This window comes from Arachis hypogaea, chromosome 2 (genome assembly GCF_003086295.3).
Source record: "Arachis hypogaea cultivar Tifrunner chromosome 2, arahy.Tifrunner.gnm2.J5K5, whole genome shotgun sequence".
In the NCBI taxonomy this organism is placed as follows: Eukaryota; Viridiplantae; Streptophyta; class Magnoliopsida; order Fabales; family Fabaceae; genus Arachis; species Arachis hypogaea.
The window spans coordinates 53,614,270-53,631,685 of NC_092037.1; the positions used below are offsets into that span (position 1 = coordinate 53,614,270).

Sequence of the window (17,416 nt, forward strand, 5' to 3'; positions counted from 1 at the left end):
CGGACATGACAGCTCCGGCCGTCTCCCACCAGCCGGACACGTTAGCACCAACCAGTACAGAAGATCTCGTCCGAGATCGACCTCCAGTTTTAGGTAACCCTCGGAACACCCTCTAATGGTGACAGGACAAATATACCCTCTAATGGTGACTGCTCATACCCTGGGTCGAGCTATACGATCCAAAATTGCCATAGAGGCCTAAGTTGGCCCCAAATGAAGGAACAAAGCCCACTCTAAAGGTGGCTAGGCCCTAAAAGATTAGGTGATTCCCCTAAAAAGATAAGATAAGATAACTATCTTATCTCAAGGATGGCCACTCAAACACTACTATAAATACACTAGAGCACCCAGGTATAACTCATACTCTGATTCTACACAAAATCCTACCTAAAGCACGTGCTAACTTAAGCATCAGAGTCTCTTGCAGGCACCACCACCCTCCGGTGACGAAGGATCAGTAGCACCGTCAAGTCCAACAAGTTGGACACGACAGCTCCGGCCACCAGATCTAACAAGTTGGACACAATAGCTCCGGCCGCCACCACAGATCTCAACCGAGATCGACCTACAGTTCAGGTAACCCTCAGAACATTGGCGCCGTTGCCGGGGACCTGGAAGTCATTCCATCCTCATGGCGGACAACCTAAAGGAGACAAACAGTCTCCGAACTCAGAAATCCTGGATGCTCTACAAGCTCAGTAGGATCATCTTAAACAGCTCGAAAAAGAGGCCGAACATCATCGGGAGGCCGAGAGAGACCTCCGGAGAGAAACAAGGCGATGTCGAGAACTAGAGGATAAGCTCCTAAAGCTTGAGGTTGATCTCAAAGCTAAAACCATTCGATCCAGTCATGAAGACAGCTCCCACAAAGATCAAGACCCATTCACCAAAGAGATCATGAAAGCTAAAGTCCCAAAGGACTTCAAAGCTCCTGAAATGACCCCATATGACGGTACATGGGATCTAAGCCATCATCTCAGCAATTTCAGAAGTAGAATATATCTCACGGATGTCTCAGATGCAATCCGCTGTAAAGCTTTCCCGACCACCTTAACCAAAATGGCAATAAAGTGGTTCGACAGCTTGCCACCAATGTCAATAGCAAGCTTCGATGACCTCGCCAAGAAGTTCCTAGCCAGATTCTCCATCCAAAAAGACAAAGCCAAACATGCCCCAAGCCTGTTGGGGATTAAGCAAGGAGATCGAGAGAGCTTCGAACTACATGGAAAGATTCAACAAGGCATGTCTAGATATACAAAGTCTACCAACAAAAGCAGCCATCATGGGCTTCATCAGTGGCCTACGAGAAGGACCTTTTAGCCACTCAATATCCAAAAAACACCCAACAACTCTAAACGAGGTTCAAGAAAGGACGGAAAAATATATCAACATGGAGAAGAACTCCCGATTGGGAGCGAAAATCGGATTCTCCTAACCACCTTGGGACAAGGATAAAGAATCCCAGAAAAAAGAAGACCAAACTATTGAGAAACCTAGAAAATACCACAACTACACCCCTCTTCGGGTGTCTCTTGTGGACATCTATAGAGAGATATGTAACACTGAGAAGATCCCACCGCCTCGCTCGATTAAACACAAAAGAGAAGGAAGTTGGACAGAGTATTGAGAATACCACCAAATCTACGGACATTCTACCAACAACTGCTTTGACCTAGAGAATGTCATAGAAAGGTTGGCACGAGAAGGGCGACTAGATCGGTTCTTAGCCAATAAAGTGGATGAGCTGAGAAAGAGAAGAAGGGATGAAGAGGTTGGACGAGTTGAACGTCTACCTCACACCCCCGATCACCAAAGTATTCGACACCATAAGAAAGCATGGGATGCGACTTAACCCCGCAAAGTGCACCTTCGCGGTAGAAGCTGGCAAATTCTTGGGCTTCATGCTCACCCAGAGAAGAATCGAGGTAAACCCAGATAAATGTCAGGCTATACTCAACATGAAAAGTCTGACCTGCGTCAAAGAGGTACAACAGCTCAAACAGAAGACTAGCAGCCCTATCTAGATTTCTACAGATCTGCTATAAGATCTCTCCCCTTCTATGCAACATTAAGGAAAGGGAAAAAGTTCGAATGGACCCTAGAATGTGAACAAGCCTTCCGAATCAAGAAATTTTTGGGACAACCACCCATCCTTACCCGACCACGGAAAGGCAAGGAACTCATATTATATCTCGCCATAGAAAGTCAGATAATAGCCTCAACGCTAGTTAAAGAAGATGAAAGTGGGAAACAACCCATTTACTTCATCAGTAAGGCTCTACAAGGAGCTGAACTAAACTATCAAAAGATAGAAAAGTTCACCTACACCCTCATACTCACTTCTCGACGACTTTGCCCATACTTTCAAGCTCACACTATCAGAGTACGGACTAACCAACCATAAAAGGTATCTTACAGAAAACAGACTTAGTGGGAAGAATCCTACAATGGGCAATCGAGTTATCCAAATTTGACCTCAAATATGAAGCTTGGACAGCTATCAAGTCTCAGAATCTGGCCGACTTCATTGCAGAGTACACCGACACCCCGGCGCCCCTATAGAGTGGAGCCTTTACGTGGATGGCTCCTCGAACAAAACCGGGAGTGGAGCAGGCGTAATACTAGAAAGCGATCAGGGAACCCAAATTGAGCTCTCACTAAAGTTCGAGTTCCCTGCCTCAAATAACCAAGCTGAATACGAAGCTCTACTGGCTGGTTTGAGGCTGGCTAGGGAAGTAAGAGTTTAAAAGCATACCGTCTTCAGTGATTCACAAGTAGTCACCTCACAAATAGAAGGGAGCTACCAAGCTAAAGATCTTACCATGAAAAATACCTAGACAAAATAAGAGAATAGCTCAGATAGTTCGGGGGATATGAGGTCCAACATATACCTAGGGAGCAGAATGCCCGAGCTGATGCACTTTCAAAACTAGCTAGTACCAAACTAGGGGGCAATAATAGAAGCCTCGTCCAAGAAACACTGCAAAGCCCATCAATCTCAGAAGAAAAAAGGTCCTAACCATATCAGGTCAGGATCAAGGATGGATGGCTCCCATAATCAACTACCTCAAGTCTGAAACACTACCCACAGATAAAAAGGAAGCAAAAAGGTTAGTACGTGAAGCACAGTACTACACCATAGTCAACAATGTCTTATATAAGAGAGGGATCTCCACACTCAACCACAGGAGAATCACCCTCCCGACTTGCTTATGGAGTGGAGGCAATGATTCCAATGGAGATAGAAGAAGGATCCCCCAGAATGATCCTCTACAATGAAGAGGCTAACTCCCAAATTCAAAGGGAGGAGCTCGACCTACTTCCAAAAGTCCGAGAAAGAGCTCGAATTAGAGAGGAAGCGCTAAAGCGTCAAATGACCTTAAGGTATAATTAGAAGGTAGTCCAGCGAAGCTTTGCCACCAACAATCTCATCTTAAATTCGAAATGACTTCGGAGCAGGTCGATCAGGAGAAGGAAGCTAGCAGCCAACTGGAAAGGGCCATACCAAGTTGCAGAAGTACTGGGGAAAGGTTACTACAAGGTGTCCAACCTCGAAGGGCGAGAGCTACCAAGGTCATGGCATGCCTGTAACCTAAGAAGGTATTATAGCTAGAAAATAGTAAAAGATCTTAGGTCAAGGTGCACTCTTTTTCCTAGAAAAGGTTTTTTTTAATGAGGCGCCAGGCTGAGATCTAAAAAGCTGTCTGACCTAGAAGGGTAAGCACTAACATATACACATTCTTATCCATATCTTCATTTTTATTATTTGAATAAAATTTTTCAGATTCCCTAAAAAGTTTCCTACCAAGACGCATTAATCTAAGCTCATAAAATGCAAAAATTCATCGTTCGATTACAAAAAGGTTGGTAAGGTGAAAACCAAATTCATCGTCTGATTATGAAGAGGTTGACAAGGTGAAAACCAAATTCGTCATCCGATTACAAAGAGGTCGGCAAGGTGAAAGTGAGAGAAGCGAATTAATGCAAGAAGTTATGAAAGAAATCCATAAAAAGCGACCTGACGCGGTCTGACTAAAAATGGATTATTAAAAATAATTTAAGAAGGTCCGATAGAGAAGTCAGACCAATGAAAGGTCAATAAAAAGGGACCAAGACATCTCGCAAAGGCCACAGAAAGGCCAGGAAGGCTTGGCTGAAAGGTACGAAGTCTTGAAAAAAGACACTACTTAAAAAAGCAAACGCACAAAGCAAAAATGGAGCTAAAAAGTCTTCCAAACAAACTAGAAAGAAAAGGTCCTGGGAACACTACCTAAAAGGTTGTTGGAATATGACTAAAAAGCCCGGACGGTGAAGCCAGATATGTCAACAGCAGCTAAAGGCACAAAGAAACAAACTCGAGAAGAGAACGAGTCAAAAGCCAAAAAGGTTAAAAACAACTTAAGGCTCAAAGGCGCTTAGCTAAAAAGGGAACAACTCCGCTAAAAAAAGGTGCAATCTCAAAATAGGGCTACAAAGAAGTCGTTCAAACTAACTAAAAAGGTTCTACCGAACACTAAAAAGTTGTTGAACGAATCATTAAAAGCTCGGACACCAAGCCGCAAAGGATAATGTTTGCCAAAAGCAAAGGGTTAGCAAGTACCAATTCAAAGCAAGACGAGATCGACCAAAGACAAATGCTTGAGCACGACTTCCTCAAAGGGGTCGAAATCTAAAGACACGATCTCAAGGGAAAGATCAAACTCGAGCAGGGGCACTGTTCATACCCTGGGTCGAGCTATACGATCCGGGTTGACCGAAGACGAAAGTGACCGACCTCTTGTAAAGGTTGGTGATAAACCCCAATTTTGTGGTTTATCTTGTGCTTAATTTGGGGAATTTTACCACCTTTTCCCACATTTACTCAATGAAATAGCATGGTTTTGCAATTCTCCCTTGATTTGTGCTTAAGTGTAAAAACATGATTTTTAGGCCCTTAAATTGGTGATTTTAATTCACTTTAATTCCATTCGATGCCTTGATGTGTTTGTTGAGTGATTTCAGGTTCATAAGGCAAGTATTGAATGGAAGAAATGAGGAGAAAAGTATGCAAAGCGGGAGAACTCACGAAGAAATGAAGGAACTGTAAAGTTGTCAAGCCTGATCTCTTCGCACTCAATCGACCATAACTTGAGCTACAGAGGTCCAAATGAGGCGGTTCCAGTTGCGTTGGAAAGCTAACATCCGGGGCTTCAAAATGATATAAAGTTTACTATAGTTGTCTAACGTCTAGAGATGCGCACGTTCACTCCGCATACGCACCGATGGAGCAGCGTGGGTCCACTTTAAGCAACTCGTTGGGAGCGATTTCTAGCTCATTTTGGGCCCAATCCAACTCATTTCGGATGCTATTGAACCCAAGGATTGAAGAGAGAATGAGCAACTAGCCATAGTTTTAGTTTTCATCATGTTTTAGGGTAGAATTCTAGAGAGAGAAGCTCTCTCCTCTCTCTAGATTTTGGATAGAAATTAGGTTAAAGTTAGGTTGATCTCTCTCAAATTGATCTTTCAATTCTTGTTTTGATTTCAATTCTCTTGATATTTTAGTGATCTATTGTCTTGATCTTCTTAGTTTTACTTGTTAATTTCCCATTTTGCTCTCTTTTATGTTGATGAACCATTGTTAGATCTTGATTTCTTTGAATGCAATCTTATGTTTCCATGTCTCTTTTATGTTTATTTTCATTGCTATTGTTGATTTCTTGCTCATTATGGTTATGGATCTTGTTAATTCTTGCATTTGGTGATGTTTATTTTTCTTGCACTCTAGGTGATGTTTATTTTTCTTGCACTCTAAGCATCGGAGTCTTTTGCAGGTACCACCACCCTCCGGTGACGAAGGATCAGTAGCATCGCCAAGTCCAACAAGTCGGACACGACAGCTCCGGCCACTAGATCCAACAAGTCGGATACGACAGCTCCGACCACCAGATCGAACAAGTTGGACGCAAAAACTCCAGCCGTCACCACAGATCTCGACCGAGATCGACCTACAGTTTCAGGTAACCCTCGAAACAGTGACAGGGCACATATAACCTCTAATGGTGATAGGGCACAGATATCCTCTAATGGTGATAGGGCAGATATACCCTCTAATGGTGACAGGCAATGTTCTAAAAACCAGTTTGAACCGGTAAAATCGTGAACCGGTGAGAATCACGATTCAGTTATATGATAAAATCGGAAAAAATGAAAACCGTTGTTGAACCGCTAAACCGGCCGGTAACCGGTCAGTCGAACCAAACCAGGACCTGGCCAGTTTTTTTACGTTGCACAAAAATGCTCAAAACGCACCATTTAGACATTTAGCATTCAGTAAGTAAGCCCCTACCCTTACCAGTTGCCAACCCTAACTCCAACGGCGCAACATCACACCCTCTCTCGTCCCTCCCATCACCCTCGAGCTAGTCGTTCCTCTCAACACCGGTGAGCTCAGTCCCTCCCTTTCATTCAGCCGTCGGACCTCCTGACACCGTCGCCGGTTGGAGCTTCGAAGCTCACTCGGTCCCTCACTCAGCTAACGTTTCAGACTCTCAGTAGTGGAAGAATAGTTGCCGGGCTCGCCTCCAGCCTCCGTCGCAAAGCTCTGTTCCACCGTTACCGGTGCCATCTCTGTTCCTGCCTCCGTCGCCAGCTCTCCATTTCCAGCGCCGTCATCCTTCCTTGCATTTGAATCTGTAATGGAGCCTCTGTTTGATTTTGATTCTGATTTGTTTTTATTCTGAACTTTTTTATTCTTATTGTTGGTTTGATTCTGATTTAGTTTTATTCTTCCATTATCCTCCCTATGGTTGATTCTAATTTGCTCTTTGGTTGGGTTGTTAATTCTATTTTTTTAGTATTATCATAATTTCTAAGCGTACTTGATTTATAATTCTACTTTTTTTTAATTGTCTCTAAGCATACTTGATTTTCTGGATTTAGAGTTATTTTTTATTGAATTTTGAATTCGTGCTTAATCTGCAATTTCTGTTTGATTCTTCTTTGTGTTCATATAGCAATTTGAGTATGGGCTATAGAATACATTTTTGTAGTTTTTGCGTGATTTAGGCAGGCTTAATGTTTATTCGATCTGTTCTCTGCTCTTATATCCTATCCCCTTGGGGCTGAGCAGAATGAGAAGAGTTAGCAATTAGCTTGACTTTACTGCTTTGTAGAGCCTTGTAGCTGATGCTATGGCATACTCAGTCATACTTCCTGACTCTTAATGTGAGTTTCTGCTGAAGGCTATGCTTTGCACTGCATTTGTAGTGAGTGCCCTAATAAATTTTTGTACTCTCCTTCAGTAGCTAATTAATCTGGACAATTAATCTTGAGTGGGACATAGCTTGATGATTCAAATTATCCATGAATTGAAAGAAATTGGCTTGTTGCAAATAATAGAAAACATTTGTGCTTCCAGAAACAAAGAGGGATTTGGACAGAGCAATATGCACATGTAACTTATTACCAGAAAATTTCTTAAAGTCTTTTAATTCTTTAATTTTAATTCTCTCTTGAACAATTCATTATTGGTGATGGCAATAACATGTATGATTTCACTTATGTTGGAAATGTGACTCATTCCCATTTATGTGCTGACCGAGCTCTAACTTCAGAGGGGGAAGTTTCAAAAAAAGCTGCAGGAGAGGTACCTTTGAAAGATTCTCTCATTACATTTTTTGGTATATAAATATTTGTTTAATTATGTAAATGAAGATTAAACATGGACATCATAGAAGGCGGTGATGATGATCCTGCTCTATTATAGATGGGTTGTTAGTTATTCACAGGTGTACATTCTTTAGAAACCACAGTTGCTAACATGATGATGAGTTGATGATACATTTAAGGGTAGAATTTCTTCTTTTGGGTGAATGACAGGACCTAGAAAATATATGTTTCAGCAAATCCTAATCAAATACTTAAGCTAAAATAAGAAGATATACAACAAAAAACCTTATTCCACTTGGTAGGGTTGATGATTGATGACAAACTTGGATCATTTTGATGCTGCTATGTTATGTTTGATTGGTTGTTTTGTTTTTTGACTTTTGAATTTGTAGTTGAATGAGATTATAACATTCTGGTTTATGTAGTACTTTTAATTTGAATTATATTTTAAAGTTTAGATTAGACTATAATTATATTTTCATGTGTTTATTTATATTTTATTTATTATTTTATTATAACACGGTTTTTTCGGTTCAACTACGGTCAAACCGTTGAACCTATAAACCAGTGAACCAGTAGCTAGAGCGGTTTGATGACCGGTTCGGTTTTCAGAACCTTGGTGACAGGACACATATACACTCTAATGGTGACAGGACACAAATACGCTCTAATGGTGACAGGGTATAGATACCCTCTAATGGTGACAAGGCACATATACCCTCTAATGGTGACAAGGCACGGATTCCCTCTAATGGTATTAATGCACAACAGAGAGGCTGTGTCCGAGTTAGCTACCGGACATGTCGGGTTGGCTTGATAACCGACAGATGAGACTCATCAGGCATAGGGTAGACATACATCATCTACATATGTTTAAATTGTTTGGATTTGTTTAATTGCTTTGGTTTGCCTAATTGTATATGTTTCATGATTATTTGCTAATTGACTTACTTTCCTTACTTGCCTTACTTATGTATTACTTGTTTGTATTGCACTACTAGAAATAGAGTTTTTTCGGATGAAAATTTCAAACAAAATTTATTCCGTCTGAATGACTTTTTCATTTCGGAAAAATTTGAGACAAATGTTGAACAACGTTTAGTTGAGACATTGGAATAATATATTCTGTCCTAAATTTGTCTAAATTTTGTCCCAAATTTTGGCGCCAAATTTTTTTTGGATGGCGCCAAAATTTTCATACAGATTAGCAACATATTTTGGACAAAAACTATAATTCATCTGTATTCCATCTGAATATGCACAATAATTTCAGACGGATTTGGGACACATTTTGAAAAATATTAATTCTATCCCAAATTTGTCTATAATTAGTCTTAAATGCTTTTACTATAGCTTACCCTTTGAAGTAGCTAAAATTTTTTTCCGCAAATTTGGGATGAAAATAACATCATTTGTAAATTCTATTTGAAAGTGCATCAGTTTTCAAACGACTTTCAAATGTTTATTGAAAAATTTTAACTTTTATTATAAAAATATTGTTTATATTTTAAATTAGTCTATTATTTTTTAATTTATTCTTTTAATTATTTACGTTATAATAATTCAAAATTTAAGACAATATGTATCTAAAAGAATCACATATATAAAAACATAAAAATAAATTATATCCAATCTTTTAAAAAAATACTACAAATAATAAATAAAAATAAAAAAATCACGTAAAAAAATCATATACTTTTTTCATATAAGATTAAGATATATTAAAAATTTAAAAAAGAAAATACAAATGAATACATCAAAGGCTTTTCGGCACCCAGCCTTTCTTCTTCATCACTGCTATGAAAACCCTCACACACAGCCCTCTCTCCGAGCCCTTCATCTTCATCACTGTTGAGAACCTTTATTACTGCTGAGAACCCTTGCACCCAGCCCCCTCTCTGATCCCTATCTTGCAGCCCTCCGTCGCACCCTCTCTTTTGCACCCTCCCTGTCGCAACCCTCGCACCCTAACCGCAAGCCTCCTCCTCAGATTTGCAACCTCACATCCTCTCCCGTAACCCTCCATCAGCGCTGCTCCATCATCACTGCTCCGTCGGCACACCCTGCATCGGCGTGCCCTTTTTCAATCGGTGCTATCTGTCGTAAACCCTAAACACCAATGACGTTGTTGCTTATCCCTCAATCAGCGCCCAACCGTCACCGCCTATCCCTCAATCAGCGCTCAACCCTCACCATGAATAGTAAAAGGTAACTATTTCTTCCCTATGTTTCTCTGTTCTCATGATAAGGGCCATTATTTTGGTTTCTTGGCTGTGAATCCATAGTTGTAAGAATCGGACTGGACCGGCCGAGTCGACCGAAAAACCGGTGAACCGGTCAGGTAGCCAGTTCGGTTGAAGTGTTTGACCGAAGAAGGAAAAGAACCGATAATAACTGGTTTGGACCGGACAATTTTGATAAAACTAGTCAGCCGGCAGTTTTAAATAACCGGCCGGTTTGTTTTGCTGATTTATATATAAAAAAACCTAAATCCCTAATTTCTTGTGTCTGACCGATTCAATCACAAACTAGTGATAATAACGGTTTGGTCTGATATCTGAAATCGAAAATTACAAAATCGGCCATAAACCGCTAAATCGGCCGAGAATCGGTTAGTCAAACCAGAACCAGAACCGGCTGGTTTGAGCAAAACGACACAATTTTGCGCTTAAGGGGAAATTAAAGAAGCCAAAACGTGTCTTATCCATCCCTTTCCTTATTCCTTCCAACAAACACACCCAGCCTCAACCAAGGGAAAAACCCTAGCCCCCACCACCGCCGCAAGGAGGAACCGTCTTTGCCGCCGTCCGTCGCAGTCAGGGGCTTGTCTCCTCGAATCTTCGTGCGTCGCAATCAGGGGAGTTTCTTCCAAGTCTTCAATTTGTTCGCAATCACAAGTTGCAGGCACGCCGCTTCTCCCTCGAGCTCGGTGGCCGTCGTCTTGTCCCTGTTGTCTGTCGCCATCTGTCGCAGTCAAGGGTTTGTCTCCTCGAGTCTTCGTGCGTCGCAGTCAGGGGAGTTCTCCAAGTCCTCAATCTGTTCGTAGTCCCCGTCACAGGTGCGCCGCTTCTTCCTCGTGCTCGGCGGCCGTCATCTTGTCGCCGTCTTCTGTCGCCACCTGTCCTCCTCAGCGATCGAAGGTCAGTGACTCAGAGCTCATTTATTCTTCGTCTTTTTAATTTTTTTATGCTTTATTCAGAAATCATTGCATGATTATTGAATATGCTTTGCATTTTTAATAATTTTTAACTATAATTGAATAATTTTTCGTTACTGTGAACTGTGAATTAAACTGTGAACTGTGAACTTTGTTGAATAATTATGAATAATTATTGTTAGTTAAGTTATGAACTTTGTCATTGTTACTTGTTACTGAGTTGAATAATTATTGAATAATTTGCCGTGGGTTCTTGTGAACTTGTGATTGATAATGATTGATGACTCTGTCGTTGCCCATTGCTCACTGCTTCTTGCCGATGGTTTGAAGTTTTGTTCTGAATGTTTGAAGGTTGGTTCTGGATCTGTTGCTATTGCTGATGGTCCTTGAAGTTTGGTTCTAAATGTTTTGTTACTCTGTTTTCTAATTGCTGTGAATGTTTAAAGTTTTGTTACTCTAAAAGTTTGGTTCTGGATCTGTTACTCTGATGGTTTGAAGTTTGCTGTGATGTTTGAAGTTTTGTTACTCTGATGGTCCTTTTAATTTTGTTCTGGCTACTGATGGCTCTGTTTAGTTTCTCAATGCTCGGTTCTTCTTCTTACTTTTAAAGTTTTAATTTCTGAATTTTTTGTTCAAATAGTGTTGCTAATGTTCCTCTTCTTCTTCCTTGCTAATGCTCTGTTTAATGTAGTGTCATCACTGTTGAGTCAGTTTCAGTGTTTTGAATCTGATTTGTGATTTTTGAATCTGAAATTAATTAAATCATTGATTTTGTGTTGTTAAAATTGTTGATTAAAATGGATTTGTTATGCTGCTGTTGCCATTTTTTAATTTTTAAGTATGATGTTTCTGAATTTTTGTTGAAATAGTTATTGATTTCAAGGTTTAGAGTGATTATTTGTTGCTCAATTACAACTGTTCTCATTCATACAACCAATGTAAAAAAGTAGTTTAGTTTTGCTAGGTGACTTTACCTAATTGAATGCATGTCTAAAATTGCTTAACTTGAAAGTGCATTAAAGTTAACTTTATAAATATGTCCTTGTGTGAGAGATTTTACTTCTGGTACTAAAATTTTATGAGAGCAATATTTATACAGTAAGTTCTTTCTGGATCGCATCTGCAATGCCACAAAATAAATTAAGAAGATACAAATGAAGTGAAATGATTGGCTTACTTGTAACAGAATCGATCTTGTGGATTGTAAAGTTATTATTATCTATCTTGTTTCAGATTTTGCTGATTGGACTTGGGAGGAGTTTAATTTGATTTCTTTTCAATTAAGAGGATACAAAACTCTTACCACTAATGCTTTCTTTTATTGTCACAATTTAATTGGAAGATGGCAACAATGATAGCAAAGGGTTGCAGTGAAGGCAAAGCATCTCGAGTTTTATATATGTCTGGTGAAGAGGTTAGCTTTTATTGGGTTTCTTTCTTGCATCCTGGTATTGTAGTTTGGGATAATATTTTATTTTCCTGATGTGGACATTGAAGTTTAACATTTGATTTGTGACTATGCTTTGGGTTTAGAGTCCGTTAACCTTCTCTAATTTGGTTGCATTTATTTTGTTTTGTGTCATGTGACAGAGCCTTGAGCAAATTGGTAATAGAGCAGAACGCCTTAGGATTAAATCAGATATATATTTATATTCAAGTACTGATATTGAGGTGAAAATCTAGATTTCTTCTGATTGGTTTTGTTGCTAGCATTCTTCTTGCTATATTATTTTCTGTTTTATACATGGATTTTTATTGAAGTTATTGTATGGGTCCTATTAAGCGATTATTTCATGTAATAGCCTTAACTTGCGAGAACTGTATGGTGAAGTCTAGATACTTGTATGCTTTTTTATCTTAATTTAGTTTTTAGGACATATTGAAGAAAGCTCAGCTTCTTTCCCCTCGTGCTATGGTTGTTGAATCAATACAAACTCTTGATCCTATTAACACTGTTAGTAATTTTTCTTCAACTCTATTAACACTTTTCTTTTTCTATCATTTGCCAATGTCTTTGAATTTAACATTTTGTTTTGATTTATGTATTCTCCAGTGGTCAGAACAAAATGTTAAGTTGAATGACGTTGAGCACAAGTTAAAAGATCAAGGACGTCAACTAAATGTTCAACATAAAAGAATTGGTTCTACTAAAAAGACAATTCATGCTTTGTATAAAAAGTTGAATCTCCCACTTCCTTCAACCTTGTCTGATCCTGTAAAAGATGAGCTTGGGACAGGCTCTAGTGATGATGTGGATGATAACGTAAGTGATTGATGTCAAGAGTATATGTTTTTCTGATTTAGATTAAGGAATTTTTAGGTTAATTAGTTAGTACATTTTATTTTATTCATAATATTTGACCTTTTTAAAGGTTTTCTTTGTTTTAGTTTAAGTATTTTTTTATTTTAGTTTGATTATATTTATGGATAAAAGTATTTAATAATAATTATTTTTTTAACCTTTTTATGATAATTAACTTTTTCATGACTTTATTATGTGTTTATAATTTCGATGATATAATATGAAAAAAATTATTATGATGGTCTTAATATAGAAAGCAGATCGAATACAATTTATCTTCTAAAATATTAATATATTAAATAGCAAATTATTTGAAATATTATATTAAATTTGTAAAAAATTTGTGCGAAAATAATTTTTTTTGTATGAAATTTATTTCAAATACGTAAATTCTTTTAAATTAAATTTATCTGAAATTTAATTGAAAAGAAATGTTTGATTTGTCTAAAATTTGTTCGAAAAAAATTTGTTATATTTAACTAAATTCGTTAGAAATTTGTCTGAAATAAAATATATTTTGAGAAAATGCCACTCCCTTCCCTTACGAGATGCTAAAATGTCATTCCCCTCCCCTCTATTTTATAAATGTATATTTTTCTCCTTTCTAACTTTTAAAAAACCTCCTCTTTAATCCATTTTAATTTTTTTTTGTTAATAATGTTAACTTTATCCATTTTTTATGAAAAAAATAAATTATTTTTTAAAAAAATATCCATTAACAAAAATTTTATTTTTTATCATTAAATTTTGCTTACCAAAATATCCTTTAATAAAGTATTCTTTTATTAATTAAATTGTATTTTTAACGAAATATTTTCAAAAAAATTAATAATTAAATTATTTTTTTTCTAAGATACCTATTTTTCAATAATTTTTTAATTATTAAATTGTGATTTTACTAAAATTTTTGTTAACAATTATTTTTATATTTACTATTAATTTTTTTTATATTAATATATATTATTTTAATATTAAATAAAAAAATCTTACCATTGGTAATATGTATAACAATTAATATTTATTGATATTGAAAAATAATCTTACTAAAATTTTTTATTTAATGTTAAAATAATATATAGATATCAAAAAATTAATAGTTAAATATAAACAAATTGTTAACAAAAATTTTGGTAAAATTATAATCTAATAATTAAAAATTATTAAAGGGTATTTAAAAAATAACATAATTATTAAATTTTTTAAAAATACAATTTAATCAATAAAAAAAATTTATTAAAGAATATTTTATTAAGCAAAATTTAATAATAAAAAAAATTTTGCTAATGAATATTTTTTTAAAAAATAATTTTTTTCTTAAAAAATGGATAAAGTTAACATTAGTTAACACAAAAAGTTTAAAATGGATTAAAAATGAGGTTTTTTAAAAGTTAGAAGGGAGGAAAATGTATATTTATAAAATAGAGGGGAGGGGAGTGTCATTTTAGCATCTCACAGGAGAGGGGAGTGGAATTTTCTCATATATTTTTTGTTTGAAATTTGTCTAAAATACATTGTCTTTATGTTGGCTAATCTGTCTAAAATTCGTCTAAAATACATTATAATAGTTAGAAATCTAGCAGATAAATACCGATTCAAAATTTGTCACAAAATCGTCTAAAAAAATTTCGGACGAAATTTCAAACAAAATGTAAATTAGCAACAAGGCTTTTTGGGACAAAAAAATTCGTCCCAATTTTGTTTGAAAAAAAAATGTCTCTAACTTGTTCGAAATTTGTTTCAATTTCGTCTCAAAATTCGTCAGAAAAAACCCTATTTCTTGGGTTAGTCGGATTGGGAAGTGGTGTATTATGAAGGGAATTGGATTAGAATAGAATCTCCTATGATAGTTGCCAAGTTATGGATTAGTGAGAACTTAGGATGGAAATGGTGAGATAAGAAGCTTAAGATGCCTAGTGAATTTGTATTATAATACATTGTATTTATTTGGCACTTTTACCGTACTGGGAACCCATGAGTCGGGGGTTCTCATTCCGTATATATATTCTATTTTTTAGATGCAGGTCCTGGTGCTCAACAGTGAGCTAGATTCGTCTGGATGACGGTGGAGTCTATCTGATTCTATTTTGTGCTCTTAGATCTCTCCCTTTATTTTTGTAGAACCAATTATGATGTATGTATGTATTCTTTTAAAACTTGCCTATAGAGGCTTTGATGTATTTTTGGAGAGATAAGAATCTTCTGTTGTCAACTATTTTAACTCTGTAACCCTAGTTGACCTAAACTTTGCGGGTCGCGACTAGTGGCTAGTATACTTATATTTATGTCTATTCTACTTCTTCCTTATATGCCCTAGTTATTTCATCCGTTAGCCGAACGCGTTGAATTTTCTTATGCTTCAATACATGAGTATTACGACTTCGCAATTTTATTTTACTCCTTTTTTAGGTTTCTCGTTTAATATCTCCTTTCAACATATATATAATTACGTATTATAATCCACCTTGAGAGTTGTACCACCTTAATATCATTGACTAGAGTAAATCTCCATAGTGGTCCCCGAGATTGACGCCGTGCACCAAAATCGTCCCTGAGATTCCAATTGCACCAATTACGTCCCCGAGATTGGAAAAATTGCACCATAGTAGTCCCTGACCCATTTTTCGTTAACGACGTGCTGACGTGGACCTTTGGTGACACGTGTCACCTCATGGTTTAGCCACGTGTAACGGTATGATGACGTGTCAGTCAATGACACATGGCATGCTGACGTGGATGAGTATGCCATGTGTCACAATGTTATTTTGCCACGTGTCAGATTATGCCATGTGTTGTAATGCTATTTGTCCACATGTCATCCACTATGTCATTGTTACATGTGCACCAAATTAGTCCCTTACTTTGCATCAAATGACTCATTTTAGTCCCTGAAATTGAATGTCGTGCACCAAATTAGTTCCTTCATCAGTTTTTTCTCATTTTTTTATAAATTTAAAATTCTCAATCTTTTTTTATACACTAATTTTTAATTATATTTTTTATTATACATATTTTATAATAAATGTTTTAATTAATAATGTTAACTTATATCATTAGAATACATGTTAATGAGAACCAAAATTTTATTATTGACTCTAGTGTTTATTTGTATCTGTTTTAATACCGTTCAAGTCATGGTTACAAGAAGCATTTATATTGATTAATAGTGTAATATATGAAAAAGTCGCCTAACTAAGTTATAAATAAAATAAATTATTATAATCGATGGTATAAATTTATCTTATTAAATTAGTAAGAAGTTAATTATATGGGAAATCGGACATTCTTAAAATGGATGGGAATAATGAATTTATATTAGTTAATAAGTGCCTTATCAAGTATTTCTAAAATATTTATTAAAGTGTTAAATATTAAAAAAATTGTATTAAGGAATATTATTATACTCTTAACTTACACTCTTTATTAAATCAATATTAATATGTCACATAATTCTTTTAATAAAATATTGTAGAAAAAAAATTGTATAATTAAAACTAATATTTTAAAAATATTTTATAAAAACACTAGTAATTAAAGAACTTGGGAAAAGATAAAATTAAAATTAGTGTATTCGAAGAATATATAATAAGAATTTTAAATTTATAAAAAAATGAGAAAAAACTGATGAAGGGACTAAATTGGTGCACGACATTCAATTTCAGGGACTAAAATGAGTCATTTGATGCAAAGTAAGGGACCAATTTGGTGCACATGTAACGATGACATAGTGGATGACACGTGGACAAATAGCATTGTGACACGTGGCATAATCTGACACGTCACTATAAAAAAAGGGGTTAAAATGGCGGTTTTTTAAGGTAATTACGGCGGTTATAACCGCCATTATTATCGAAAATGGCGCCCCCCAAGAAACGCCGGAATTCTGGGCGCCATTCTGGTTATTACGGCAGTTTTCTGAAAACCGCCACAATTCCCTGGAGTTAAAACGGCGGTTTTTGAATAGGTTAAAATGGCGATTCAAACCGCCGTTATTTCCAAGGTTAAAATGGCGGTTCTTTGATAGGTTAAAACGGCGGTTTGAACTGCCATTATTATCCTGACCGATTGACGTTTTGGTTGGTTAAAACGGCGGTTCAAACCGCCGTTATTTCCAGGGTTAAAATGGCGGTTTTTGGATAGGTTAAAATGGCAGTTTGAACCGCCATTATTACTCTAACAGAGTGGCATTTTGGTTGGTTAAAACGGCATTTTTGAACCGCCATTTTTACCCTGACAATAGCGTTTTGGTTGGTTAAAATGACATTTTTGAACTGCCGTTTTACCCTAACTGACATTTTCTATTATTTAAA

The 17,416-nt window shown here is 36.5% G+C and overlaps 1 protein-coding gene across 1 annotated transcript; it reads left to right on the forward strand.

Moving 5' to 3' along the window:
* The first annotated feature begins 10,358 nt into the window (after window positions 1-10,358).
* On the forward strand, window positions 10,359-13,280 carry LOC112744325 (uncharacterized). Its single transcript, XM_025793913.3, has 5 exons — window positions 10,359-10,790; window positions 12,150-12,221; window positions 12,398-12,478; window positions 12,681-12,761; window positions 12,861-13,280. The coding sequence occupies exons 2-5, from the start codon at window positions 12,150-12,152 to the stop codon at window positions 13,080-13,082; spliced, it is 456 nt and encodes a 151-aa protein (XP_025649698.1). The 5' UTR covers window positions 10,359-10,790; the 3' UTR covers window positions 13,083-13,280.
* The last annotated feature ends 4,136 nt before the right edge of the window (window positions 13,281-17,416 follow it).